The sequence below is a fragment of the Tupaia chinensis genome, unplaced genomic scaffold (assembly GCF_000334495.1).
Source record: "Tupaia chinensis unplaced genomic scaffold, TupChi_1.0 Scaffold000113_1, whole genome shotgun sequence".
NCBI lineage: Eukaryota > Metazoa > Chordata > Mammalia > Scandentia > Tupaiidae > Tupaia > Tupaia belangeri.
The window spans coordinates 5,867,506-5,895,020 of NW_006159577.1; the positions used below are offsets into that span (position 1 = coordinate 5,867,506).

At 42.8% G+C, this 27,515-nt stretch overlaps 1 protein-coding gene across 1 annotated transcript in view; it reads left to right on the forward strand.

Annotated features, from left to right (window-relative positions):
- The window catches only part of FGFR2 (fibroblast growth factor receptor 2), a gene marked incomplete in the record, with an annotated part of 126,079 nt that extends 103,138 nt beyond the window's left edge, over nucleotides 1-22,941 (forward strand). The window contains 7 exon segments of the mRNA XM_006143947.3: nucleotides 1,774-1,884; nucleotides 4,031-4,221; nucleotides 13,061-13,183; nucleotides 14,069-14,139; nucleotides 16,271-16,408; nucleotides 18,187-18,292; nucleotides 21,301-22,941. Of these exon segments, the coding sequence (XP_006144009.1) occupies nucleotides 1,774-1,884; nucleotides 4,031-4,221; nucleotides 13,061-13,183; nucleotides 14,069-14,139; nucleotides 16,271-16,408; nucleotides 18,187-18,292; nucleotides 21,301-21,465 (905 nt within the window).
- Nucleotides 22,942-27,515: the final 4,574 nt, after the last annotated feature.

The window sequence follows — 27,515 nt, forward strand, 5'->3', positions numbered from 1 at the left end:
CAGGAATGGTACTGGTTTGGAAGAGTCACTTAAAAGCTAAAAAGGAACTAACAGGATTGGGACTGGTGCAAAGCCTTCTGGGGCGTGTAAACAATTACCCCAATATGTAAATCTTCAGTAGTGTTCGTGGGAGTCTGAACATTTCTGCATTAACCTTCTAACCCTGTGTCATGCCTATGTCCAAGGAGCTTAAAGAACTTTTAACCATTAAGTTATTCCTCCTGCAGTTTCCTTATATGAGAAGAGTTATTCGGAATGATCACATTTTAAATCCTATTGTAGGCATCTCAGAGAGGCGATTTCAAGTGGAGTATTTCCCACATTTCCAGACAGAGAGGTGTGTCCTTTGATACAGGGTGCCTGGGACATTGCAAACACTTCAGAGTTACGCCTTTTCTTTCTCATGGAATAGTCATGTCCCTTCCTAAGGGGAGGTAGCAGGCTACCCAAAAAAATGATTTATTGTTTTTTTAATCTATTGATCTTAATGGCTTTCAAGGAAGACTGAAATGTCTTGAGATGCTCCCTATCTCAGGGTTTGATGCCGGAAGGTGGACTGTGGTTTCTCACCCTAGGTGTCTTGGTACTACCAATAAAAGCAGCCCAGGCTACATCCTAGGATGGGTGAGGTAGGGCCCAGGTTTTGTGTCTCTTTCAGGGCTCAGAGTTACATGGGGATTTTGCAAAAAGAGTTCTGGGAGTTCCACTTCTCTTGTTACACCCTGGCTGGCAGCTTTCCTTTTAGGATGTAGCCCTTGTGGCGTGTGCTTTTTGACAGTGAGTAGATGGCTAAGAGCCTGGAGTGAGGAGACCATCCTGAGCTGTATGTCCATGAGTATACATCCTCTCCCCGTCTCCCACCCTTCTATGTGGCAGGTTTCCTCCTCTATGCATTCAGTGTAGACTGCACACTCAGTCAATTGTTTTGCTCTAACCTTTGCAAAGCTAAAAAGCTTTTGTAGTATGGTTCATATCTGTGCTCCTATTTCTTTATTTCTTTCTTCCTCTTTTTTTTAAAAAAAATTTTTCCCTTTTGAATTAGCTTCGATGGGGTCACACAGGGAAGAATCTTGCCACTTATTAGAAGCTAACTGGGACCCCTTATATGTAGGACCGCTGCCATTCTTGCTTAAAATGAAAGAGCAGAAATTTATAAAACTTCTCTTAGGATGGGAATTGCAGCTCCCCTTTGAGAAGCCAATGGCAAGCATGAACCTGTGCCCTGCTCAAAATGCACATGTACACGCGCACATGCACTGTGTATACCGTTGAGGGGTGGATCCCCTGAGCCCATCTGTGAATGCTCTCAGGGCTCCTGGGGTTGGGTGAGGAATGCTTGGTCTGGAGAAAGTCTGTAGTAAGTTGAAATGCCCCCACCCTGATCTTCTCTGGTTGTCTTCAGAGTTGCTTCAGGTACCACAATGTTTGATGTGATTTTCTAAGGCACCTTCGGTAGGCCAGAGGGTAGATTATTTTATAATTGAGGAAAACACTCTCACATTAGTGAGATCTATAGGAAAAAATTGGTCCCAGCATCAGAGGCCTAGTCCCAACTACTAGCCCCATTGACCCCAGTGAGCTCTTTGACACAGAACACAGCAGTTTCCTGGTAAGCCTTTGTCCATTTACCAAGAAAGTGAAGGAAATGATTTGAAAAGTCTTTCTGGTTCTAAACTTCATTTTTATGCTGTTTCAACTAAGTTTTGGGAAGTCACTATGGCAGCTGATGAGTTAGAGGAAATCAGCTGATTGTGATTTACCTGATGTTTGTAGATGATGCCACAGAGAAGGACCTTTCTGACCTGGTATCAGAGATGGAGATGATGAAGATGATTGGGAAACACAAAAATATCATAAATCTCCTCGGAGCTTGTACCCAGGATGGTAAGTAGGGGGGGAAGTAGTTTCATCCAAATGCTTGGTGCTTTAATATTAGAATCATTTTAGAAACAGGGGGGGCATTTGTATTGTGTTCCCAGAGCACCTCAGGTATATGCTTCAAGTTCTCTCTATTTCTCTTTTTTTTTTTTTTTTTTAAGAGATTTTTGTCATAGGGCACATGTGCTCACTGGAGAGACAGAGAAAGAGAGACCGAAAAGGAGAAATCACCCCTAGCCCTCTCCCTTGGTGGGGCGGGGGGGTGGGGTTTGACCAGACTGCAATCCCATCTCCTTCATTCTCCTCTTGGGATTTTGGTGAGCACAAGAGGAGTCTTGTGCTTGTACCTGGGAGACTAGGGAAAGGCGAATGTAGGGCAGCTTTGGATTGAGGGACTGAAAGGTCCTGCTGGTTCTAGGTCATAACCTGGATGGTGTTTAGAAAAGACAGCCTCCTTATTATTTTGTTTTATGAGTGCTAAGAGAGATTGCTTAAAATAAGATCCTGTGTTTTATGAAGTTCTTTCCTTAAAATGGGGGAATTCATGTCTTGCTATGGGTTACAGATGGGGGAACTCTTAAGAATAGCTGAAGAGAGAACGTGGTACATGTTCTCTTCCACAGGGGACAGAAACCTGGCCTCTTTCACTGAATGCTTCCTGACGCTGTGGGAATCAATTTGACAGTAATTAATAAACATGAAAATGGCCATTTTTTTTTACCTAAGAGTTTCTCTTTTAGGATGATACAGAGGTCAGCCACCTTCCTCTGTATGTGGAGACTGTAGCTCTTTTAGGCTTTCGTGGGCTTATGGTCTTTGTTGCAACTACTCATCTCTGCCATTGCAATGAGAAAGAAGCCCTAGACAATACAGGAATGAATGGGCCTGGCTCTGTGCCAATAAAATTTAATTGCTCAGACAGGCAGTGAGCAGAATTTGGCCTGCAGGCTGTAGTTTGCCAACTTTCTAGTCTGTACCATGGAGAAATTATTGCACATGTGTATAAGGAAACATGCACAGGAATGTTGATTGCCTACTATTTGTTATGGCTGAAACCTGGAAGCAACCTAATGCCCATGAGTATAGGGGAATGGATAAATAAAGAGTGGTGTATTTATATGACAGAATATATGTGGCTGTGAAAAGGAAGGATCTAGATTAGATTTATTTTTGTCAGCCGAACTGAATTCCACGGATAATGTATAGAGGGAAATTGTAGCAAAGTATTGTCTTTATAATTCATTTATGTGTTTAACTAATGTGTGTTAAAAAGAATGTCAGTGTGTGTGTGTGTAGCCAGGGGGCGTGTGTGTGCTAACCAGAGAGAGAGAGAGGAAAGAGAACTCTCCAATGAGATGTGGTCAGGATTCGGAGCACACATAACACATGAGCACGGCATGTTTTTCAAGCTGCTGAGGCTGGTATTTGAAGAACAGTTGGCCACAGGGGATCCAATGCCTAAAGCATAGCATTTAATCACTGTTCTATGGGGCTGTGCCCCACACACAAATAATATATTTTTACTGGTAAACACATATGATATGCAGAATAGTTAAAATGAAGGTTGATCTCCTAGTTGTTGGTCAAGGGAGCTGGATCCCATATTGACCGACCACAGTAGTTTGAAAAACATGCCAAGTGCATGTATGTGAATGCCCCAAATCTTGATAGATGGAGAAATGAAGGAGAAGGGGGTGCAGTGTGACCACGCCCAGTTGGGGGGATGCTTTCTTCCCCTTTCTGTCTCTGTCTTTCTCTGGTGAGCACATACACTCTCTCCTAAAAAAAATAAAAATAGAAATAGGAGAAAGGACTGGAAGCTTATATTGAAGAGAGCAAATTATGACATCCATTGTTTTTCTGAGAGGGCACAAGTAGAGAATGGAGAGATCAGAAAGAACACTTAGACTGTATCTTTTTTTTTTTTTTTTTTTTAAGCCTTTTCAATCAATCGGAACCAAGTGTTGATTACCATTTTAGGGAGATTAGGACATAGGTGTTCTCCTTTCATCAATGATTTTCTGAAGTATGTTAAAACTTAAAATAAATAAATAAATAAAATTGTTCCTAATAACTAAAAATTCTTTACTTCATTGCCCCAGGGCAGATCCTGAGATCTTAGTTTTAGGGAGCACCTCTTTTCTGTCAACAGGACCACTCTATGTCATAGTTGAGTATGCCTCGAAAGGTAATCTCCGAGAATACCTCCGAGCCCGGAGGCCACCAGGGATGGAGTACTCCTATGACATTAACCGAGTTCCAGAGGAGCAGATGACCTTCAAGGACTTGGTGTCATGCACCTACCAGCTGGCCAGAGGCATGGAGTACTTGGCTTCCCAAAAGGTAAGTCCTTCATAGTCTGCAGGGTTGGGCAGAATCCAATTAAAAATGTCTCTGGAGAAAACAGGCAATTTGGACATGCTCATTTGCTCATTCAAGCCCTTACATGTCTTATACAACCTGGGAAATATTTATTGCATTATTCACATTCAGGTTTAATGAACTCTTTAGAAGCCCAAACAGTCTGATAAACCCATAGCAACACTGCAGAGATGAGCAGAAAAGATGTCTCCTCTCGGAGACAGGGTTGGGTTTAACTCTCCTGGGATTTCAGCTCTCTAGGTAGAGAACAGCTGGTTTAGAGGGGTTTGTTAGTTTTTTGGGCTTCAATTGTTTTGTGGTATTGAGATCTTAGACATAGACTTTGGGTGGAGTCTGATATGGTATTAAATATTCTAGGAATAAAGATCCTGTGAAGGGCTATTTTAGTACCATTGAAGCCTGCATACCTGAGTTTATTTTGTCTCATTTGATGGGTGACCCTTTGTGGTTAGACATTGGCCAGGTCCCTTGAGGTGAATCGCCTGCATTCCAAGCATGCCACCTACCATGGAACTTTAAACATTTGAGTTATTCTGAAAGCAGTTAGACAGGTGCCCAGATGTCCTCGGGGGCATTTCAGATGACCCAAGAAAGCTCTTCTCAGTCCCATACTCAGAGGGGGAGTACAGAACCATCTCCTTGAGCAGAAGTGGGCTCAGCTCCTACCTGCAGAGCAGTGGCAGGGATTCCTCAGGTCTCCCAAAAAATGAGATCTTCTGGTGGGCATTGATCCTCTCTTACCCTAGGGACCTGGCTGTGTGAAGGGTCACAAATTTGAGTCCCCACATAGAGTATGTCAGTCCTATGAGTGAGTGAGTCAGCCCCTATCAGATCATGCAGAGTCCTTACCTCAACCCAGTTATTTGGTCACATAGGAACATAGCCCAGAGCTACCACATGTTCTGGGCTGTTGTAATGTCATGTGATTTTCTAATATTCAAGAGATTCCAAAGTTTAAGACTTTCTCAGATTTTTTTTTTCCCTGTAATACCTCTCAGTGTATGGGTTTAGAAAACTAATGAAAACACAGTTTTGAGCCCTGCAATTTTCAGTGTGTGAGTGTGGACTTATGAAAGGGAGGATGCCAGTCAGAAATCTTTGGCATCAGGAAATAACTGGAGAGATCTAGAATGTGGGATGTTTGACAAGACATTGCATCAAAATGTCAGCATTGTGAAAAACAGAGCTAGAGAGACAGTTCCAGATTTAAGGAGGCTAGAGAGACAGCAGCTAAATATAAAAATATGATCTTGGACTGGATCTGGCATTGTGGGTCAGGGGTGAGGGCCAGTGGGAAGCACATTTGCAAACAACTGACATTTGAATCGGACTGTGTATTAGATAATATTATTGTGTCAGGGTTGAGTTTGGGGTGGTGGTTATGGTATTGTGTTAAGGTAGAAGATGACATGCTGAAAGTTTTAGATGTGAAGTATCAATGATGTCTGCAACTCCGTTTTAAGTGGCTCAGCCGTAAGAAGTGAGCACTGTGCTTTTGGGGAAGTTGAGTGTGGCGAGAAATAGAATGAGTGAGCATAACTAGCAGATCTGGTGAATGTGGGTATTCATGGTTCTGTTGCACTTCTATTATAGCATTGTACCATTCCTAAATAAAATTCCTAAATAAAACACTGGGGAGGCCGGTCTGTCTATGGGCTACCTGTTTTGATCCTTTGGTCTTGGTCACTCCACGCCCTCCCTATGTGGTACCCAGCAAGGTGCTGCTACAATACAAGTACGGTACAAGGAGTCCAGGACTCCTACAACTTTTATTCTATTCAACTCTTGAACAAATATTCCTAGGGCCTCCTGTCTTAGCTTCGGTTCTTCAGTGGGGTGGTCAGAATGGACATACACTTCCCCTCTTGGAGCAGGAAACATGGGTGATGGTAGGAGAGATTGACAACAAATGTGGGAATAAAAATAGGTATGTAAAAAGATGAAAAATGTGCTATGGAAGAGCAGTGTGTTAAAGGCCTACTCATTCAGGGCCTTAAAGACTCAGGCAAGGACCCTGGACTTTGTTCTCACTGACGTGGGAAGCCGTTGAGAGAGAGAGTACCAAGATCCAGTTTGTGCTTACAAGATTGCTCTTACTGCTGTTTGCACAGAAGCAGAGAATCCCTGTGAAAGATCACAATCGCTTGGGCTAGGATTTACTGGAACCAGAGACACCGAGATAAATTGATAGGTAGATTTTGGACATGCTTTGCTATCAGGCTAGTTGATGGATTGATTAGGCATTGGGGGAAGAAAGAGGGCTTGAAGATGACTCCTAGATGTCTAGCATGAGAACTTAGATGGTGGTGTAGCTTCCCTAGATGGAAAAATCTTGAGAATCAGGGGCGGGGCAGGGGGATAGATTCTGGAGGAAAATCCAGAGCTCATTTTGAACATACCTGAGAGTGCTACAGGAGGAGATGTCACCCTAGGGACTACATACTGAAGCTTAGCCCGAAGAGCTGGGCTAGACCATAGGGAGCCTGCAGTGGAGGGTATACAGACCATGGCGGGAAGAAAGTCTTCTGGGGAGAACTTAGGAGAGGACGAATAGAAGCCTGGAGTCAGACCCTGTCTAAAGCAGTGGAGACTGAGAAGACACCGTCAGAGAAATAAGAGGAAAACCAGGGTGTAGCTCACAGAAGTTTAGGGAAGGAGAGGGGGGTCTGTTGTGTATCATTCTGTTCAGAACAAACAGAGAAGCATGTATGTTGGATCTGGTCATAGAGACAGTGAGGGTCTCCCATCCCTGAAGACCATGATCTTTCCTGTTTCAGAGCTGCTCAGAATGGTAGAAAGATAACTAAGAGTTAGAAGAACTTTGTGAAAGAGCCAAATGAATACATTTTAGAATGACAATGGAAGACTGGAAGTATCCTTTTTTTTTTTTTTTTAGAGGTTTTTGTTATAGGGCATGTGCACTCACCAGAAAGACAGAGAGAGACAGAGAGATAGAAAGCAAGAAATCACCCCCCAGCGGGGATGGCCATGCCACAATCCCTTCTTCTCCCTTCTCCTCTCGGGATCTTGGGCACTCACGCACACACGCCTGGCATGAGTTTAAGCCACCGGGTCTGGGATTCTAACTGCGGTCGACTACATGGGAGTCTAGCAACATAGCCATTACGCTAACTGCTGGTCCCGAGAGTACCCATTTTAATAGTGTTGTGATAATAGTAAACATCATCATTAATCACTTAAGCACCTTTTTTAAGAAAAAAAAAAGGTTTTTGACATAGATTGTGTGCACTCAGAGAATGACAGAGAAAGGGAAAGTGATAAATCATCCCTTGGGGGGATGGGCATGCTGCAATCTCTTTTCCTCCATTCTCCTCTTAGGGCTTTGGGCACACATGGACATATACCCGACATGATTTTTAAGGTACTGGGTCTGGGACTCAAACCGTGGTTGGCCACATGGGACTCCAGCACTTTTAACCGGTATGCCACCTCCTGGCCCCCCAATATCCACTGAGACTCTAACATCTGCTGGGCATGGTAGCAAACATTGGACATACACTATCTTACATAACCTCAAAACAACTGAAAGAGGTGGGATTAGGATCCCTATTTGATGGGTAAGAATGCTAAGGACTGTTTGATAGGAAAAATTTTGAGCCTGACTCACTGTACTCACTTCTGAGATGAGAAACTTGGATCTACAGAGTAACAAGGTTGGTGTCAGACCCGGTCCTTCACCTAACTGTCCCCTGCTCTCAGGTAATCCTTACCTCTCTGTGAACTGAAACAAGATGAATGAGATTCCCCAGGCTGGGGGCCTCGCTTGGTAACCCACGGTGGACTCACCGTCTTTACTTTGCCTAAGGTAAAGGGAACAAGTAATGTTTCCTTAGGACACTGCATCATTTCCTTCCTGAGGGCCACCCATAATTAAGGTCCCAGAATAGGTTTGAAAACTGGTAGTAGATGAAGATTTTAAAGAATAGTTCATTTGGGAGGAGTCTGCTTCCAACAATCAAAGCCTTTTTTTTTTTTTTGAGAGAGATTTTTTTTTTGCTATAGGGTGCGTGTGCTCGCCAGACAGAGACAGAGAGACAGAAAGTAAGAAATCACCCCCCAGGGAGGATAGCCACACTGCAATCCCTTCTCCTCCATTCTCCTCTCGGGATCTTGGGCACGCACGCACACGCGCCCAGCGTGAGTTTAAGCCACCAGGTCCAGGACGCAAACCGTGGTCGACTACATGGGAGTCCAGCGACATAGCCATTACGCTAACTGCTGGTCCCCTCAAAGGCTTATTTCTAAATGTGGCCCATGAAGAAGCAAGGAAGGATCAGATCCCAGCTTTCCCACCATATCCTTCACTATGCAGAGAGATGGGCTTGTTAGAGAATCACTGCTAGGAAGGAAGGGGGAAAAGAGAACTATTAATACATCATTATAGATGTACATCCATGGGGAATACGTTCCAAAGATCTCTAGTGGATGCCTGAAACCATGGATAGTACTGAATCTGTTTATACTATAGTTTTTCCATACATACATCTCTCTGATAAAGTTTAATTTATAATTAGGCACAGTAAGAGATTAACAACAGCTAGTAAGATGGAACAATGATAATAAGATGCTGTAATAAAAATGACCTGAATGTAGTCTCTGTCTCAGAATATTTTAGTGTGTCCTGAACTCCCATGTAGTCGACCGTGGTTTGAGTCCTGGACCCGGTGGTTTAAACTCACGCTGGGCACATGTGCGTGTGTGCCCAAGATACCAAGAATGGGGAAGAAGGGGTTGCGGTGTGGCCATTCCCCCTGGGGGGTGATTTCTTGCTTTCTGTCTCTCTGTCTCTGTCTTTCTGGTGAGTGCATGGGCCCTTTAGCCAAAACCTCTCCCCAAAAAAAGAGAATATTTTAGTACACTGTACTCACTGATTTTCAGGTAACTGAAACCATGGGCAGTGACAGGGGGTCTAGGTCTACTGTAGTACAATCATAAAGTCGGCTCAGTAGGCATTTGAAGAACCAGGATCTGCTCTCCTGGGAATATTGAGGTAAACGTGCAGTGCGTGACCTTGAGCAGCTTTCATTTGTACACGGGTGTGCATGGTGGTGGGGGATGGGGGAAGGGATGAAGACACCATAGTGTATATCATACCACAGTTAGGTAATGGGTGTATTCGAGCCTTACACAATTTATAAAACCCTTGCTATTTTTAGCTTGGAGCATAGTAATCGTTCTCACACACAGTCAAATCTCCAAAGTGTTAAACCTGAGTAGTTTTTTTGTTTTGTTTTTTTGTGTTTTTGTTTTTGAGAGAGAGATTTTTGCTAAAGGGCACATAAGCTCACTGAAGAGACAGAGAGATAGAAAGTGAGAAATCACCCCCTGGGGGGGGGATGGCCATGCCACATGCCACATTCCCTTCTCTTCCACTTTGCTCCTGTGATTTTGGATATGCACACATACTCACCTGGTATGAGTTTCAAGCTGCCGGGTCCGGGACTTGAACTACAGTCGGCCATGTGGGAGTTCAACAACATAACCATTATGCCATCTGCTAGTCCAGTTTTTTTTTAAAGGAAGTTCCAACTTCCCTATCAGTACAATAGGTATAATCACACCTCTCTCATAGTTTGCCATGGGAATGAAAGATGACAGCTGTACAGAGCCATCCAGCATGCTGTCTGCATCACAAGAGTGTGAGTCTTTCTTCCCTAGTGACTCATTGACCTTCACCTGCAGAAACACGGAATGGAGAGCCAGACTGTCTCAGGGCCCTGACTGTATAAAATGGTCTGTTCTCTGTACTGGGGAACCACTCAGATTTCTGTGGGTGATGGGAATTTGGCTTGGCTTTACTTCTTTTCTTTTTCTTGGGTATTGGTTCCAAGTCATTTCTAGCTCAGCCCAGAGGGAGGGCTTGGGTGTTTCCTAGCACCCTGGGGTGAGGGGTGTCATTGCTAGATTCTGGCTCTCACTGAGGAGATGGTGGAGGTAGCCATTGGCAGTGTCTTCTTCCAAGTTGAGCCCTGATGTGTGGTCGGAACCCAGTGCATGGAAGCCAGATTCTTCTGACCACACAGCTTGCCAGACACAGAGCTGATGTCGGCAGGGAGCACACCACCGGGAGAGTTTGGCCCAGGGCTTGGAAGTTCAATTTGAAGAGGCCTCCAACACCAGGAACATGGCTCCAGCCCCGGACTGATCTCCAGGCGGCTTCTGGGAGCTCTCACATTTCCTACTTCCAGTCTGGCTGGGGCCAGACATACTTGTGTAGTTTTCCTGCTTTCCCATTTCTGATCTTTAACCCATCCGGGTGGGAGCAGAGTAAAATAATTCCTTATTTTTATTTCATAAGTAACTTGGCTTTGTGTGTGTGTGTGTGTGTGTGTGTGTGTGTGTGTGTGGCTTGCCTTGGGGCACACATGGTTGCTGGGGAGAGAGAGAGAGAGAGAGAGAGAGAGAACGTGAGCATGCACGAACAAGCCAGAGAGAGAGGTCACCCTCCTCCCCCTCCAGGGACTAGCTTAATTCCTTCCTTCCTTCCTTTCCTTCCTTCCTTCCTTCCTGAAATTTTTGCTACAGAGCACATGTGATCACTGGAGAGACAGAAAGAAAGTGAGAAATCACTACCACCCTCCCCCCTGGGGAGGAATATCATTCCGCAAGCAATCCATTCTTTCGGGATTTTGGACATGCATGCACGTGCGCCCAGTGTGTTTCAAGCCACCGGCCTCCAGACTCAAACCATGGTTGACCATGTGGGAGTCCACTGACTTGACCACTATACCACTTGCTGATCCCAAGTAGCTTAATCTTAAAGCCACATGCACCACAGGCATGTTTTTCAAGCCACTAGCTATGGCACTCAATACGCTCAGTCACCCATGTGGGATCTGACTGTCTTAACCAGCATGCCACTGGCTGGCTCAGCCCGTTCCTTTTTCACTGACCATTTTATGGTGTGCTTATCTAAGATCAGCCCTGTTTCCACCTTGTCAAATGGATGATGAGTCTGCTTCATATGACAGCTCCCCCTGCCAATAACCTCAATGAAAGCATTGATGGTGATGCTTGCTTGCTTCTTTATATGTTACCTCCTCCTAAAATGGTGGACAATGACTTGGTACCCTAGTTACCATGGGTCATGGTGAAATCTTTGTGTATTAAAGTGTGACCAAAACACTTATAGCAGTTCACCAAAGCATACCATTTGTAGAAAAGAAACATAGAAGTTACAATACCTAGGCCTCTCAGAGACCAGAGAGGATCACAAGGAGGACTGTAGCCCTGTGTCCAGCTGCTCTGGCACACATTTTGACATTGTACCCCATGCTTGTAGCAGCAGATAGGCTGAGCCCTATCTGTGTGGACCAGGCATTGTGGTAGCCTGGACTGAGGATATATCGATACATTGAGGACATCCACCAGGGTTTACGTGAGGAGAGGACATGATCCGTTATTTCAGAGGCAGAAGTTGTGGGAAGGGTAGAAGGTAATACAGACTGAGTTTAGGAGCCTGGAGTCCTGTTTGTCAGGCAGTGTGGCGTCTGTGGGGTGTCAGTGGTAGCAATGACAGCTTGGACTAAGGGACTGGCAGTGGGGAGGGAGAAGGGTGAACAAATTGGAGAGGCCATTTGCAGTTGAAATCAGGAGGGGACGAGTGTGTAGAGAATGCTAGAGTATCTCTCTCTCTCTCTCTGATGAAGTGTGACAAGAGGGTAAAAACTGGAGTAGAATCCTTGAATTTGCGATGCCAAGGGGACATCAATGTGGGGATGGCTCGCACTGGGTTGCCATGAGAACAAGAGTCTAGAAAAGAAGTCAGGTTGGAGATGTGAATTTGCAAACATTCTGTATATCTACAGACCGACACTGTGAGGATATATGGAAATATACAGAGGAAGAGAGGATTCAGCCAATGAATCTAAGAGGGAGGGGAGAAAGGAAGAGAGTGAGTCAGGAGAAGCGGAATTCAACAGGGGGTAGTTTCTAAAAACGAGCGAGAGTGGCCAGCTTTGTGGCACAGCAATAACGCATGACTCAAAAAAAAAAAAGCTGGATCTCGTATGGTGACGTTGGTTTGAATATCAGCTCTGGTCTGCCTGAAACATGCTCGTCAAGTGTGCGAGGACCCAAGATCCAACTGGCTGGAGAACCGAAGGAAGAGGTTTGTGGCCTGACCATCCCCTGCAGAGAGCACTCCTCTCTCATTCTCATGTGCTCTATCATAAATAATTTAGAAAGAGCAAGAAATCAACAGTGTCTGAGGCTTCAAAGAGAAGAAAATTGCGGGGTTCAAAGGGGTCATTTGGGTCTATTAATTAAGAGATGCTTCATAAATGTTTGGGGGGAAGGGACTAGACTGGAAACAGGTTAGAGTGTTGGAGAAGTAACCAGGAGGTGAAGATGTCGTGTTGGAGTATAACCAGCTGTTATGGAAATTCGTCTATAGAGAGCAGGAGAACAAGTACTGAGCTGACAGACTTTAGGACGATCTAATACAGCCCTTGTGTGCGTCTGGAAGGAGGGTGTCAGTTTGTTGTGTAACAGCAGATAAAAGAGACGGTGACTATTCGGTTTACTTTTGCTCTTTGACGTGATTAGTATATTTATTGTTAATGAGAGAATAAATACCAGTGTCCTGTTCAGGGCTCTCAGGTGGTCCTCAATGATCAGCTTGATCTTAAAGCCGTGCTATGTCTCTTACAATGTACTGCAACCAGTTGTTGACTTACAATGTATTTTCCGTCTGCATTTTAAGAAATGAGTGTATTTTGTTTTCATTCTTGAAGCGTTTTGCAATTAGCTCTTTCTCTTCCTTCTCTTTTGATTTCAGTGTATTCATCGAGATTTAGCAGCCAGAAATGTTTTGGTCACAGAAAACAATGTGATGAAAATTGCAGACTTTGGCCTGGCCAGAGATATCAACAATATAGACTATTATAAAAAGACCACAAACGTAAGTCTATGCCAGTAGTGTAGTGGGGAAGGGGGTGGAGTGGGGTTCAGAATGCCCCAAGATGAACATCGATCAATGTTCAGAGCCAGCAATGACTGCTGGCGGTTCATCCTCTGCCCTTTATTCCAATTCTTTTGCCTTATGCTTCATAAACTTTCAGTAAGCAAATGGAGACTGTTTTTAAGATCATTTTAGTAAATGTGAAACACTCTTATATACAAAAGAATCAGCCAGCAGCCTGTAGGAGTTTCATACAGCTCTCGTCAGGAGCTTGCATTGCAAAGATTAGAGCTTGAGAGTTACTGGATTAATTTTTGCCCAGAAGTTGGCCAGGGTGCGTCTGTGTGCTAAGAAGATAAATGATAACAGGAATCCAAAAAAGAGATGGCATTTTCTTCTTCTTCTTTTCTTTTTTTTTTTTTTTTTTAAGAGAGATTTTTCACTGTAGGGTATGTGCACTCACCAGAGACATAGACGGAGAAAGTGAGATATCACCCCCTCAGGGGAACATGCTGCAATCCCTTTTCCCCCAATTTTCCTTTTGGGATTTTGGGCACACACACACACACACACACACACACACACACACACACACACACACCTGGCATACTTCAAGAGGCCAGGTCTGGGACTTGAACCGTGGTCATCCATGGGGGAGTCTAGTGCCTTAACCACTATGACACCTGCTGGCCCCTAGATGGCATTTTATTAATGTGCCCAGATCTGTGTGTCTCTCACATTAGGTATAGCCCTTATTTCTGCTCTAGTGATGGATTGGTAACAACCACTAGCTGATCAGCTCTTTAACAAAGCACAGCCTGTTGAGCCTGATAGAATATGCTCATTTTAATATATCATTTTTCACATTTTCCTCCACACTTGCAGGGGCGACTTCCAGTCAAGTGGATGGCTCCAGAAGCCCTTTTTGATAGAGTATACACTCATCAGAGTGACGTGTAAGTAACTCCCTTTTTTCTGACTTCTCTATGGGGTTGAGTTGCAAAAATATTGTACGTTCTTTGCCTTTCTTCATTTCACGCATTCATAGATGATGCAGGAGCCAGCCTTAGAAAGGACAGATTTTATGGTAGGCTGGTAACCAATGCCCTGTTACTAATCTGCCTGGCTTCAAAGCACAGAAGAGGTGGAACTGCTAGCCTCCTCCTGCCAGAGCGGAAGTCCCCCTCTCGAACACATTCACAGAAGTGCAGTTACAAGGCTGCTCTCTAACTTGCCAAGCTGTTGGCATGTTCTTCACTCCCTTGAGAAGTAATCATGGAGCTGTACCTATTTGGTTTGTCTTACTGCCCCAACCCAGGTTTGTTTTTAAGGAATGGCGCTGAATGAGGCATGATCAGCTCAGATGATTTCCACAGGGCCTGCTTGGTGTGTTTATCTTTCAGAAAGCATTTTGTTCTTATCTTAGTATCCTTGATCACATCCCAGAAATACAGAAGTATATAATATTTCTTTTATGATAGACTTGAAAATACTATCAGAGTCAAGTCTAGAGTTTAGATTTGGAAATTCAGTTTCTCATTGGGAGAAACTGCGTATAAGTACCTGTGAGTCCCTCATTGTTCCAACAGAAAAAGTTTTTTTTTTTAAATGTGTTTATTTTATTCATGATAGTGTATGTATGTGTGTGCACACGCCCATGTGTGTACATGCACATGAGAGAGAGAAGCACCCTCCACAGGGTCTTGTCACTCTAATCTCCTTCCTCCAATCTTCCAGCTTGCCAGGATCCTGACACCCACTCACGTCCTGTGTGTTTTCAGGCCAGCTGGGGATATAAACCTGCACCTGCCTGTGGGGCTTCCACCCTGCAATTTAGTTCAGTATCCACTAGGCCACCGGGCTAGGCCAGGGAGAAGGTTTCTAAAAATCAGTTGAGCTATTGATAATTGTCATTTGTGTGATCAGGATTCCGGGCTAGGCATCAATTCTGTGCTACCACAGTCAGTCCCTCCCTGCAATCCCAGAAAGATGTAATTCCCATCTGTGTGATGAGCGGTCGGAGGCAGAGGTGGCTTCTGCCTGTATTGTGTGCTGCTACTTTTCCTCTACCGAAAACAAGGGACATTTTCATTCCTGAAATTGACTAGTATACAGTCATTAGGAGTGAGTTTCGAGAGCTGCAGTGGCAGGTAAACTTGGGGTTCTTTGCCTGATTGTTACAGAGATTAAATCTCTTGATCTGGGCTCAGAAATGTCAACTGTGGGTCTCTGAAAGCTGAAGGTCAACTGTGGGTCTCTGAAAGGTCAAATAAAAATAGTGCCCTATGAGATCGTTTCTGTTTCTATTATGTGAAACTCATCTGGGGCCCAGGATTCTGCTCTCCCAATCCCAGCCCTGTGCGGGCTCCCTTTGCAGTCTCAGGAAATCACAGAACCTTTGTGCTGCAGGTGCCGTTACCTTGTGGGATTAGCTCCTGGCCTTCTGCTGTCAACTGCCCATACTGGTAGATCACAGACTGTGGGTTAGATACAGAGGGAGGTGGAAGAGTTGAAAAGAGAATGAAGGTTTCTGAAGGTTAGAAGTTGAGGTCCTCACTTTGCAAATGCCACATTTAAGATGAGCCTTAAGAACAATGGTTATAGGGACTAGCAGATGGCCTAATGGTTATGTCGCTGGATTCCCATGTAGTCGACTGCTGTTCGAGTCCTCGACCCAGTGGCTTGAAAAGCATACCTGGTGTGTGTGCATGCATGCCCAAAATCCCGAGAGGAGAATGGAGGAGAGGGTATTAGAGCATGGCCATTTCCCTGGGGGATGATTCCTCGCTTTCTGTCTCTCTGGCAAGTGCATGTGCCCTACAGCAAAAATCTCCCTTAAAAAAAAAAAAATGATGGCCATTTGCCTTTTTGTCTATTTATGGAAATTTTCATTGGGATATCTGGATGTCATCATCTGGGGATAGATACCCCTTGGGAGCAGAAAAGGGCACGGAGGATGAATTATAGGAGGGCTCATTTGTCTTTCACCTTGAGAAGCAAGTGAGTATTTGTTTTCTTAACTGGGCATGTTTAGGTTTCTGCAGTTTAGGTGGGTTAGTAATGCTGTGTTTTCACCTTTCTTTGCAGCTGGTCCTTCGGGGTGTTAATGTGGGAGATCTTCACTTTAGGGGGCTCACCTTACCCAGGGATTCCTGTAGAGGAACTTTTTAAGCTGCTGAAGGAAGGACACAGGATGGATAAGCCGGCAAACTGCACCAATGAACTGTAAGGGCCATTCTCCCCCGTGCTGGTACCACTGTGGATGCATCACACCAGTAACACTTCTCTGACTTATCTTGGTTTTCTAAGGCTTCTGATATTCCGAATGTGCTCTAAGAAGAATTGCTGGAGCTTTCTGGGCCCAATCCCAGAACTGAGATAGATAGCTACACTGACAACCATTCCTTTTCCTAAAGAAAAACATCATTCTGAGGTCGATAGAGTAGACTTTAAATTATGGAGGGTGTGGCGGCCAGGTAGAGGTCTCCTGACTGTAGAGCCAGCCAGAGTGATCTTCCTGGGCCACTGTGGTGGGTTCACTCTTGTCTCCCTGTGGAGTGTCAGGAAGGCACAGGGCTTGGGAAACAAGCTACAAAGCCATTGAGCTACCCTTGTAGAGTAGAGGATCAAAGCCCTGATGAGCCCTTTCCTTGGTGGTTGTGCCTGGCCCCAGCACACTGAATGGAGAGTGGGTGTATCTAGGGCTTCTTTGACTGTGGAAAATTGCAATTACTGACTGCCAACAACCACATTTCTGCAGAGCGAAGGGACTCGTATCTGGTTACCTAAATTTCACCTGTATTTTAATGTAAAAAAATAAAAATTTTGTCCAGGTGTCATCCTTAAGAGTACCAGATCTGACTATGAAACCATGAGCTGGTTTCTGGAAAAACCTACCTCACAGTTTAAGTGGAATTAGGTTGTGTTTGTGACATGTGCCTTGTGCAATAGAATCAGTGCTTTGAAAAAGCATCTCCCTGCCCCCCAGGATTAACTAAGAAGAGTGATTGTCCCGGAGACTGCGGTCTATTGTGTATCGTTTCATGGGGATTTTATATCAGTAATCCCATGAGTGCTTTTTGGTGTACAGTGGACGTCTGATGAATGGCCACATTTTATAGTTTATTATAGAAAGGCATTTGTTGTGTTCTTTGTCATTTCTATAGCTTTTTCTAATATAGAGGGCCTGTCGAAACCCACAATTGAGATAAGGCCCAATAACCTAGGCCTGTCTAAGAGTTAATCAGGAAGTTAGTGTGCAGCCCTGAGGTGGAAGATTAATTCATAAAAACCTTACGTTAAAGTTGTGGTTTTCAACCTCTGTTTTTTTTTTTTTTTTTTTTTTAAACTGAGGAACTTTTGTCAACTAGAACCTTTACAACAAAACCCAAAGCATTGAGCAGGTAGTGGTAGCAGTGCTTTGGTCCAGGCAGGGGTGTTTGGAGAGAGAAGACTAGCCATAAGCCTGCAAAAATAGATCTCGTTCCTTAACCCCCAGAAGTGCCTTCAAAGTGCATTACCATTGTAATATGTTAGACTGTCACAGCACGGCAGCAAAAACATACAGGTGTGATGGCAGACGTGCCATTCTAAAATATTTTCCACAAAGCAGTGTTTTCTCAAATCCAAGTGCCTTTCAAAGGACCAGGCAGGGTATCTTTTGGGAAAGCAAATAAGCACCTCCTGATTTAGTTGCAAGTTCCGATACATTTTCACAATTTCTTGATGACCCTGCACAAAATGCTGTGAGGAATATTGACCAAAAAGCCTACTTCACACCGCCTTCTCTTATTTTCTGCCCATTGATAACTCTCCCCATATTTTGCAAAAAGAAAATTCACAGCAAAAGTCCACATTATGTCAGCTTTCTCATATTGAGAGCTGTGCTATGCCACTGTTGAATTTTTCCCAAGATTTCCCTTCATTTTTGCCTATTAAAGCTGCCTCTAGCTGTGTACCCAGCCCTTCCAAGATTAATTCAGCAAGGAAATCTGTTTTTCCAGGTATATGATGATGAGGGACTGTTGGCATGCAGTGCCTTCACAGAGACCAACATTCAAGCAGTTGGTAGAAGACTTGGATCGAATTCTTACGCTCACAACCAACGAGGTAAGAACCTCCTACTGCCTTCTAGAAGCCCGTTGTCCTTGCTTGGCTTGGGAGACAAGCACAGCTTTCTAAATGCAAGCTCCCCTTTTGGAGTCAGTGATGTAGTCTGTTCTCTTTCCACCGGGGTCAGGCAGAGTTAAACGGCACGTTCCTCCTCTCAAATTGGGATTTTTCTCAGAACTGCATTTGATAAATTCTGACTCATAAACCAGAGACAGAGGGACATACCCGAGGCTGCCTGTGGCTGGTAGTGGTGTGGTCCAGGGTGTGTAGGAGAGTAGGGAGGGAAGGAAATGTTCAATGGCAGCATTTTGGTGTGCGTGGGAAAGAGCTCGGATTAGGTCATGTGCTAGTTTGATTCTGTGCCCTGGTAATTAGTATGAGAACTGCTGATGTCCCATTACCAATTAGCTTGATCGGCTGTGGTGAAATTCTTGAATCCCAGCTTCTCTGTAACACGCCACTGTCCTCTGTGATCCTGTCGGTTAATGGTGTGCGCGTTGTAGTCCTTTCTCTCTAAACATACGTATAGCTTCCTATAATAAGCGACTTATATATGATTTTTAGGTAAAAGCTTGCCTTTTGTTAAAATATTTATTTTCTATAAAACATTTATAATCTGTGCCAACAGGAAGAGCACTCTCGTCCCTCGGTGCCCCAATTCTAGCATGTACCTAGAGTGGCTCTGTGGTTGTGGAAAGCATGGATTCAGAGCAAGGAAGACAATAAACCTGTCTAGGCCTGAGAAACCCCATGATAGAAATTGTTTATGAATGAATCTGGAGATATTTAATGAGGATGTGGAACAGTATTCCTTTATACAGGGGGGAAAAAAACCCACACAGTTGTCTTAATCACAGCAATAAAAATGGTTAAATCTGCAGACTTTAAAAAGAAAATAATGCACTCGATTTTTGATTTAGAAAATAGTTTTAGAATGATTTTCTTTTAAGAAAAGTTATCAAATGTAGTGATATGGAACCCTAACCAGGCAACTTTTATCTTGTGCGTCTGACTGTGGTTTGTGCTGGATAGAGAGAGAGATTGCATTTAAATGAATACAGCTGACCTTCAGAAGTTGAAAGGAAAGGAACAGTTCAAGGGGGGGAAAAACAACTTTCTTCTCCTGCCAAAATTGTTGTTTCTAGTATAAGTTCCTTTAACCCTAGACTTGGAACCCAGTGATATCCCTCTTTTTTTTTCCTATCAGATCTGAAAGTTTATGGCTTCGTTGAGAAACTGAGTAAATCTCTAAAGTTCTGTTTTAATGATTCCATATTCAGACTCAACCCTATTTATTTATATATTTACATTTAAAATGGGTCCATTCATACTGAAATTTATATCTACTATCCTAAAATAAAAAAAGTAGAATGCCATATTGTCTAACGGATATAAAAATCGAAGTTTCTTTCCTTCTGAAAATCATTACCATATGCTTGAGAAAAATGGTTCCATTTAGGACAAAATTTCATTTTTATCATTGTAAGCAAAAAGCTCTCTTTTGATGTGGTGGGCGTGTTTGTTTCCAGTTGTGTGGTTAATGCTGATGTTGTTGGAACTGACACATCCCCTTTCTGGGCTGGGGACTCTCTCTTGCCAACCCTGGTGATGAATTATAGGGTCGTTTTTGGGTTTTTTTTTTTTTCTTTTCTTTTTTTTTTTTTTTTTTTTTTTGGTCTTCTAAAATATATAGTTGCCAGCATTCCATGGGCTCCTTTCTGATAACACCAAGGCTATTTGTGCTGTGGTCTGCACTTTTTGTCCCCTTCTCAGCAAAACCACGTGTCATAGAATAGTCATTGGCTTCTGGGTGTGTGAACAGAACCACCCTGATGTGTCTGCCCAGGCGAGGCAGTGAGACCCAGAAGAAATCTTTTCATAGCTGAGTAGTAGGGTCAACAGATGTTTTCTACAAAGGGCCAGAGAGTCAACGTGTTCAGCTTTGCAGGCCATGCGGTCTGTCACATGTCTGTTGTCGTAGCTTGAAAGCAGCCACAGAGAATATGTAAATAAATGTGTCTGTGTTCTAGTAAAACTTAATGGCCCCTGAAATTGGAATTTTATATGAATTTATTTTGTTTGGTATGACTTTCATGCCATAAGATACTATTTTTTTGATTTTTAAAAAATCATTTACAAATGTTAAAAAACCATCCTTAACTCATTGACCACACAAAAACGGGCAGTGGAGGAAGTCGGAGGAAGCATTGTCCCAGGGTGATCCATTGGGCTCTTCCGGGAACACCAATGGGTGCTTTGGGGAGCAGAGAGACCTTCTGAATTTCAGCCGTCCAAACTTTGAAACTTAACCTTAATTTTCCTACACTTTCCTTTAAAAGCCCTTTATGGATTTATCATACATGCATATATCCAGGACTTTTTTTCAAATTTGTTTACATTTTCAACTCTAGGAGCTATGAGAGTAATGAATTACATCTGTTAAATTACCCACCAAATGAGGAAGTATTCCCCTTAAATTATCCTAGAAACTATAACAGTAAAATGTAATTCAGAACATATATGCATGGTCTCCACTATTTAAAGAGGTAGTGGGGATCCACAGTGTGGGACATATTTTCACTTTGGTGGGCTTGAATTCGAACCACTTGCCTTGGTGAAGAGGTGTGTAGCGAGTGGGTCATTTAGATCCATGTGAGTTGAGTTGACCACCCAGCACCTACAGTTACTCAACAAGCTTTTCTCATCCTCTGCTTGCCAGTAGTTTATTCATGATGAGTTATAAGAGAAAAGTAAGGGCAGCTTGGAGTAAGTGAAGTTGAGATCACAGAGAGGTTCCCTGGGAAAGTCAAGGTGGGTCAAACCTCCCAGAGGTACCCCACCCTGTCTTAGCTCTGATACCAACATCTCAAGAGCCCCTGTTTGAAATAAAACTCTTCTCTTCCCTTCTTTCAGGAATACTTGGACCTCAGTCAGCCTCTCGAACCATATTCACCTTGTTATCCTGATCCAAGATGAAATAAAACGTCTCTCTTCCCTTCTTTCAGGAATACTTGGACCTCAGTCAGCCTCTCGAACAGTATTCACCTAGTTACCCTGACACAAGGAGTTCTTGCTCTTCAGGAGATGATTCTGTTTTTACTCCAGACCCTATGCCTTACGGACCATGCCTTCCTCAGTATCCACACATAAACGGCAGTGTTAAAACATGAATGGACGTGTCTTTCTGTCCAGTAACTGGACAGCACCGGAACCTGCCTACACTGAGCAGGGAGGCCATGCCTCCGAGAGCTTGGTATCTCCGCTTGTATATACGGATCAGAGGAGTAAATAATTGGAAAAGTAATCGGCACACGTGTAAAGATTTATACAGTTGGAAACTCATCATCTTCACCAGGAGAAGAATGTTTCTGGGGTAGTGCACCGCCACGAGCCACCACATGACCCCTCTGACCTGCTGTGGGTGCCGCTGTGGGCCAGATGGACTCAAGGCAGACACAACGTTCTGCCTTCCTTGTTAATTTTGTAATAATTTGGAGAAAATATATGTCAGCACACACTTACAGAGCACAAATGCAGTATATAGGTGCTGGATGTATGTAAATATATTCAAATTATGTATAAATATATATTATATATTTACAAGGAATTATTTTTTGTATTGATTTTAAATGGATGTCCCAGTGCACCTAGAAAATTGGTCTCTCTTTTTTTAATAGCTATTTGCTAAATGTTGTTCTTACACAGAATTTCTTAAATTTTCACCAAGCAGAGGTGGGAAAATACTTTTGCTTTCAGGGAAAATGGTATAACATTAATTTATTAATGAATTGGTAATATACAAAACAATTAATCATAATAGTTTTTTTTTGTAATTTAAGTGGCATTTCTATGCAGGCAGCACAGCGGACTAGTTAATCTGTTGCTTGGGCTTAACTAGTTATCAGATCCTTTGAAAAGAGAAATATTTACAGTATATGACTAATTTGGGGAAAAATTAAGTTTTGATTTATTTGTGTTTAAACTCTGTTGTCAAATGATTGTTCTTAAACCACCTAAATGCCCATGTTAAGAGAATCTGTCAATAGGAAGGTGTTTTGTTTTGAAGTGCAGCTCTGTCATTGGGCCAAAGCAACTGTTAACTGGACTTCCCAAAACAAGTGGTACCAGTGTCCTCTCTCAAAGATGCCTTAATCCATTCCTTGAGGACAGACCTTCGTTGAGATGATAGCAGAATGTAGCCCTCTCCGGCAGCTGGCCCTTTGCCCCCAAGTTGCACATTAATCAGATTAGTTTGTATTCTCTTCAATGAATTCTGATAATGGCTTCCAGATTCTTAGGATCTTCAAGTCCCATCCTAAAAAATTGAAACACAGTTGTTCTGCTGATAGTTTGGGGATACTTTCATCTTTTTAAGGGATTGTTTCCATCTAATTCTGGAAGGACCTTACCCAGAGGTCCAGCCAATGCCTACATTAGTTGAAATGGCGCCGTGTTGTTCATTCTGTATTGAAGTGTTGTGTTTTACTTTTGAAACACCCACTCACTTTGCTATAGCCATGCAACATGAATGCAGATTACACTGATTTTACGTGTTAGGAAATTGGAGAAAGTATTTAATAAAACCTGTTAATTTTTATACTGACAATAAAAATGTTTCTACAGATATTAATGTTAACAAAACAAAATAAATGTCACGCAGCTTATTTTTTTAATACTCGTGTCCTCCCAAATGGTTTCCTGTGCTTGGAGGTATTGACTGAGTGTGAACACACAAGAGACAGAGCTGGGAAAGGTCTTTGTTTGTTGCAGGCAGTGGCGACTTGCCTAGGGGTTTGGCTGAGACCAACAGTACCTGGAATAGGTTGATTCAATGGAAAATCAGGAGAGGCTGGTTCAAGCCCTGGCTAGGTTGCTTACTGGCATCTGAGAGGAGTCATTGTTCCTTACTGGGCTCTGCCTGCTCCCCAGAGGAGCAAATGAGGAAGGGCATAGGAGAGAGCTTGGCAATGGGGTGGTGGCATAAGATTGAGAACTGAATAGGGGAGGGGTTCGTAACATCTTTTAGGGTGATTTTCTTATGATTTATAGAGAGTAGGATTTGCTTCAAAATTTTCTAAAAGAAAACTTGAGCAATTTTAAAAATAATTATTCATTTTCACACAACCGAGAAACTGAAGAGGGAAGTGGTTTTGCCTGTCAGTTAGCAAACACAAGTCTATGACTCTTAAGGTTTCATTAATCTGCTTGCCAGCCTCATCAACACCAAGAAAGGGAAATGAAAACAGGTTGTCTTCTTCATTTCAGCTAGGATCTTGGACCTTACAGCCCTTCGTAGTTAGTTCTTGAAGTTTTGTTGTGTGGTGGTTGAGGCCACTAGTGGAGCAGCATAGATCTTACCAGGTATCAGGAAAGTGGCCTCTAGTCCTGGTACTGCATTTGCCAACCTCCTGTGCTCCTTATTAGTAGAACTGGGTTATAATCCCACCAAAAGAATGTGTTTAAAAAAAAAAAAAAAAAAAAAAAAAAAACTAAGGTTTGAGGGCCAGCAGGTGGTATGGTAGTTAAGGTGCTGGACTCCCACATGGCTGACTGCAGTTTGAGTCCTGGACTTGAAGGGTTGAAAATCACACTGAATGTGTGCATGAGTACCCTAAATTCCAAGAGACTGGAGGACATGGGGTCCATTTCCCTGGGGTGTGAATTCTCACTTTCCCTTGTTCGGTCTCTCTTTCCAGCATGCACCCTAGGGCAAAAATCCAAATAACAATAACAACAAACATGAATTTACAGTAGAAAGTTTGACAGATTTGAACAGCTGTAAACTAAAGACAATTCTGAAAACAAAAGTTGATTTGCCAGTTTGTACTTTATAATCAGAGCTCTAGAAGGGCCAGGTCCATAGGGGTTAGCTATTATAGATTAGCAACTTGAGGCCTTGCTTGAGGTCTCAGAGGGTCATGTGACTAAATAAGGGGAATGTTCTAAATAAGACTGCAGCCTTGGACAGTATACTAGAAAGAATGGATGGTGAACTTGGATGGAATTGGATTGGTTGATTTCTTACAGCTGGGTGCTATTGGGCAAGTCACAGATTCTGTCTGGATGTTCATTTTCTTAATTGTACATGTTATCACTAACCTCACATCTTACTCTGAAAATTAAGAATGCAGGCTTAATTCTAGCAGACAGTACTCAATGTTTTCCTTTTGCCAGGAATGTTTTTGTACATCACAGGGATTTTCTTTCAGTATATTCACAATGTTGTGCAACCTTCACCACTATCTATTCTAGAACATTTTCATCATTCCAAAAGAAACCTTGTACCCATTCCATTAGCAGTCATTTCCCATTCTTCTCCAGTCCATGGAAACCACTGCCAGTAAATTCTCTATGGATTTGCCTGTTCTAGACATTTCAGATAGATGAATCATACAGTGTGTGACCTTTTGTGTCCAGCTTCTTTTGTTTAACATGATGTTTCAGGATTCACTTATATTAGCATGTATCAATACTTTATTCCTTATTATTGCCAAATCATAGTTCATAGTATGGATAATACTACATTTTTATTCATGCCAGAGGACATATGGACTCACCAGAGAGACAGCCAGGGAGAAGAAGAAAGTACCCTCAATAGGGAGTACTTTGTGACTACACCCCAATAACCTTTTCATTATTCCATCCTGTTGGGATTTGAGGCCTATACGCGCATGCACTCAGCATGTTTTTCAAGCCAGCATTTGAACTGTATGGTTGACCATGTAGAATCCAGGTTCTTTAACTACCAGGCCACTGGGCTGGCCTTATAATAAATATTGCTGCTATGAACATTTATGTGTAAGTTTTTATATAGACATGTTTTTAAAATCTGTCTTAACTATATACTTAGGAATGGAATTAAACCTGTTGAAGAAGTACCAGAGTGTTTTTCAAAGTAGTTGCACTATTTTACATTCCCACTAGCACTGTACAAGAGTTGTAGTTTCTCCACATCCTTGCCAACACTTGTTATTGTTCATGTTTTTGGTATAGCCATACTAGTGAGTATGAAGTATCTTTCCAATAATTTAACAGCTAAGGCAATAATACCACTCAGATCCTGGGTCAAAGATACATAATAGCTTATAGGGTTTTCCAGCAAAAGATACTTTACTTAATCAGCATGGCGTCTACATTTAGGAAATAGTTGAGATAGCTAAAATGTCTCCGTGGATCCTCACAGAATGGAGGGGCTGAGAATCTGATCAGTTCTCTTTTCCCTCTTGCTGAGAGGAAGGAGGTGCTGCCGTATGATGTGGGGAGGTAGAGATTCTGGATGGAGCCTGAGCCCATCTCTACCTCACATCCCCAGTTTTATATCAAAAAGTTTAAAGGACTTAAGCAATCCCTGGGACTGAGTAATGTGCCATTACTTATGTATGCACATTGGCGTCCTCCTTATCCAGCCTGCGTTTTGATGTTATTTATTTTTCGATGTCTTTAAAGATGAAAGCAAAGTTTATCTTCTCTCACATTTCATCCCAGGAAAGTTTGAAATGAGTTGGCTGTCTACCCTGGGCAGGGACAGCAGAAGCCTTCCATGTCTTAAGTGACATTCTGGAACGAGGCCCTTTTTGTGCCCTTTTCCTCAAGGTTTCCGGGGGTTTTGAATGGCCTCCTCAAAATTGCCTTCATGTCTGTCTCAGAAGGTCACAAGAAGTGCTGTTGAAGACAGTGGATGGGAGGACTGTCAGCATCAATCACTGGGAAACCCCATCCTCCCAAAACCTTTGAAATAAAAGACAGTGGAATCCTGCCAACTTGCAAAGGAGAACCCTAGGACATAAGGCAGTTCAGTGTGGGTAAGTGATTTTTCTTTCTGTGGCTCAAAACACTGCCTCCTTTTGGGTTGTGTCTGTTTAGTCTATCCTCTTTTAATTATTTTGTTGAGGGCATTTAACAGAAACTTGCCTATCTCCCTTAAAGTCGAAATCCATAGTATATCCTTGGAAAGGGCATAGATTTATAAATTAAGAATAAAGGAAGAAAATGGAGCAACGAATAATCCCAATCTCAAATGATTGTTGGATTAAAAGAGACTTTAATCTTTACTTGGGAAGCACTGAACTGCATAGCATTCAAATACTAGATGCTCTATCTATAATAATCTATTATTTCTCTATCTCCTACCTATGTCTAGATAAGGATGTAGTTATGGGCATAGATGTAGGTATGTTCATATGTACATACATATACATATAATTGTCATTATTACTGAAGAAATTATTCACGGAATTGCTAGTCAGTTGTGAATATGACCAGGACCGTGTTTTCCCCACACCACCTTTTTTTTTTTAATGAGAAAAATGTAAATCAATGAAAATAATGATTAAAGTTTTTAAAAAAGGTTTACAACTACAATCTGTAAGGGTCGTCTTTTTAAACAAACATGCACTCTACCAACACTAGCCAGGTAATGAATGTCTAATACGATCTTTACAGGACAATTACATGTTTTGAAACTGGCACACACTAGGTTGTGGAGAGATGAAATACCACGGCCCAAAAGACAGACCTGAACAGGAGCAAAAATTCAGGGATGGGGTTTGTAAAGCACATTGTCTCTGGCTTCAGGTGTGATGGTGTAAGGAAATCAAAATGTGTCTCGTTATAAAGGGAAATGCCATATGAAACAAATAGAGACTCGATGCTGTGTTCTCCAAGTTAACAACTGTGTACTGTTCAGGGGGCATTCCACTGAAGCTTTAGGAATTGTGAAATTAGCCTAGATCACCAGACAGGGTCAGAAAGGCTAAAATAAACACCCTCCATTCTGTGGGGAAGTTCATCAGGGTTCTGGTCAACCACAGGCTTATCACATTCCTGCCGAAGTTTAAATGAGAGAAGATGGAATATTTACGCAGACTCAGCACTGCCCTTTCAAATGGTCGTGCAACTTGACTTGCTGCCTCTTCTAGAAAAGACTCTGTGTATCTTTGCACATATTATCACAGCAGGGCAGGAAATCAAAAACCTAGCCTCCTTCCTGGCATGGTCTTTACGCCTCCTGAGACTGGCCCTTTGGTTGCCTCTTACTGGATTTAGGTTTAACCAAAGTGCAGAAATTCCCCATTTATTGCTGGCCATCATCCAGTAGCAGTCAGAGCTGTGAACAAAAAAGGCAAAGTCAAAACATTAAACCACAAAACCAGGAGCGATATAGAGGGACAGAGGGGATGTGAGTAGAGGGAGAGTTTATTCTGCTATTGCTTAGATCACA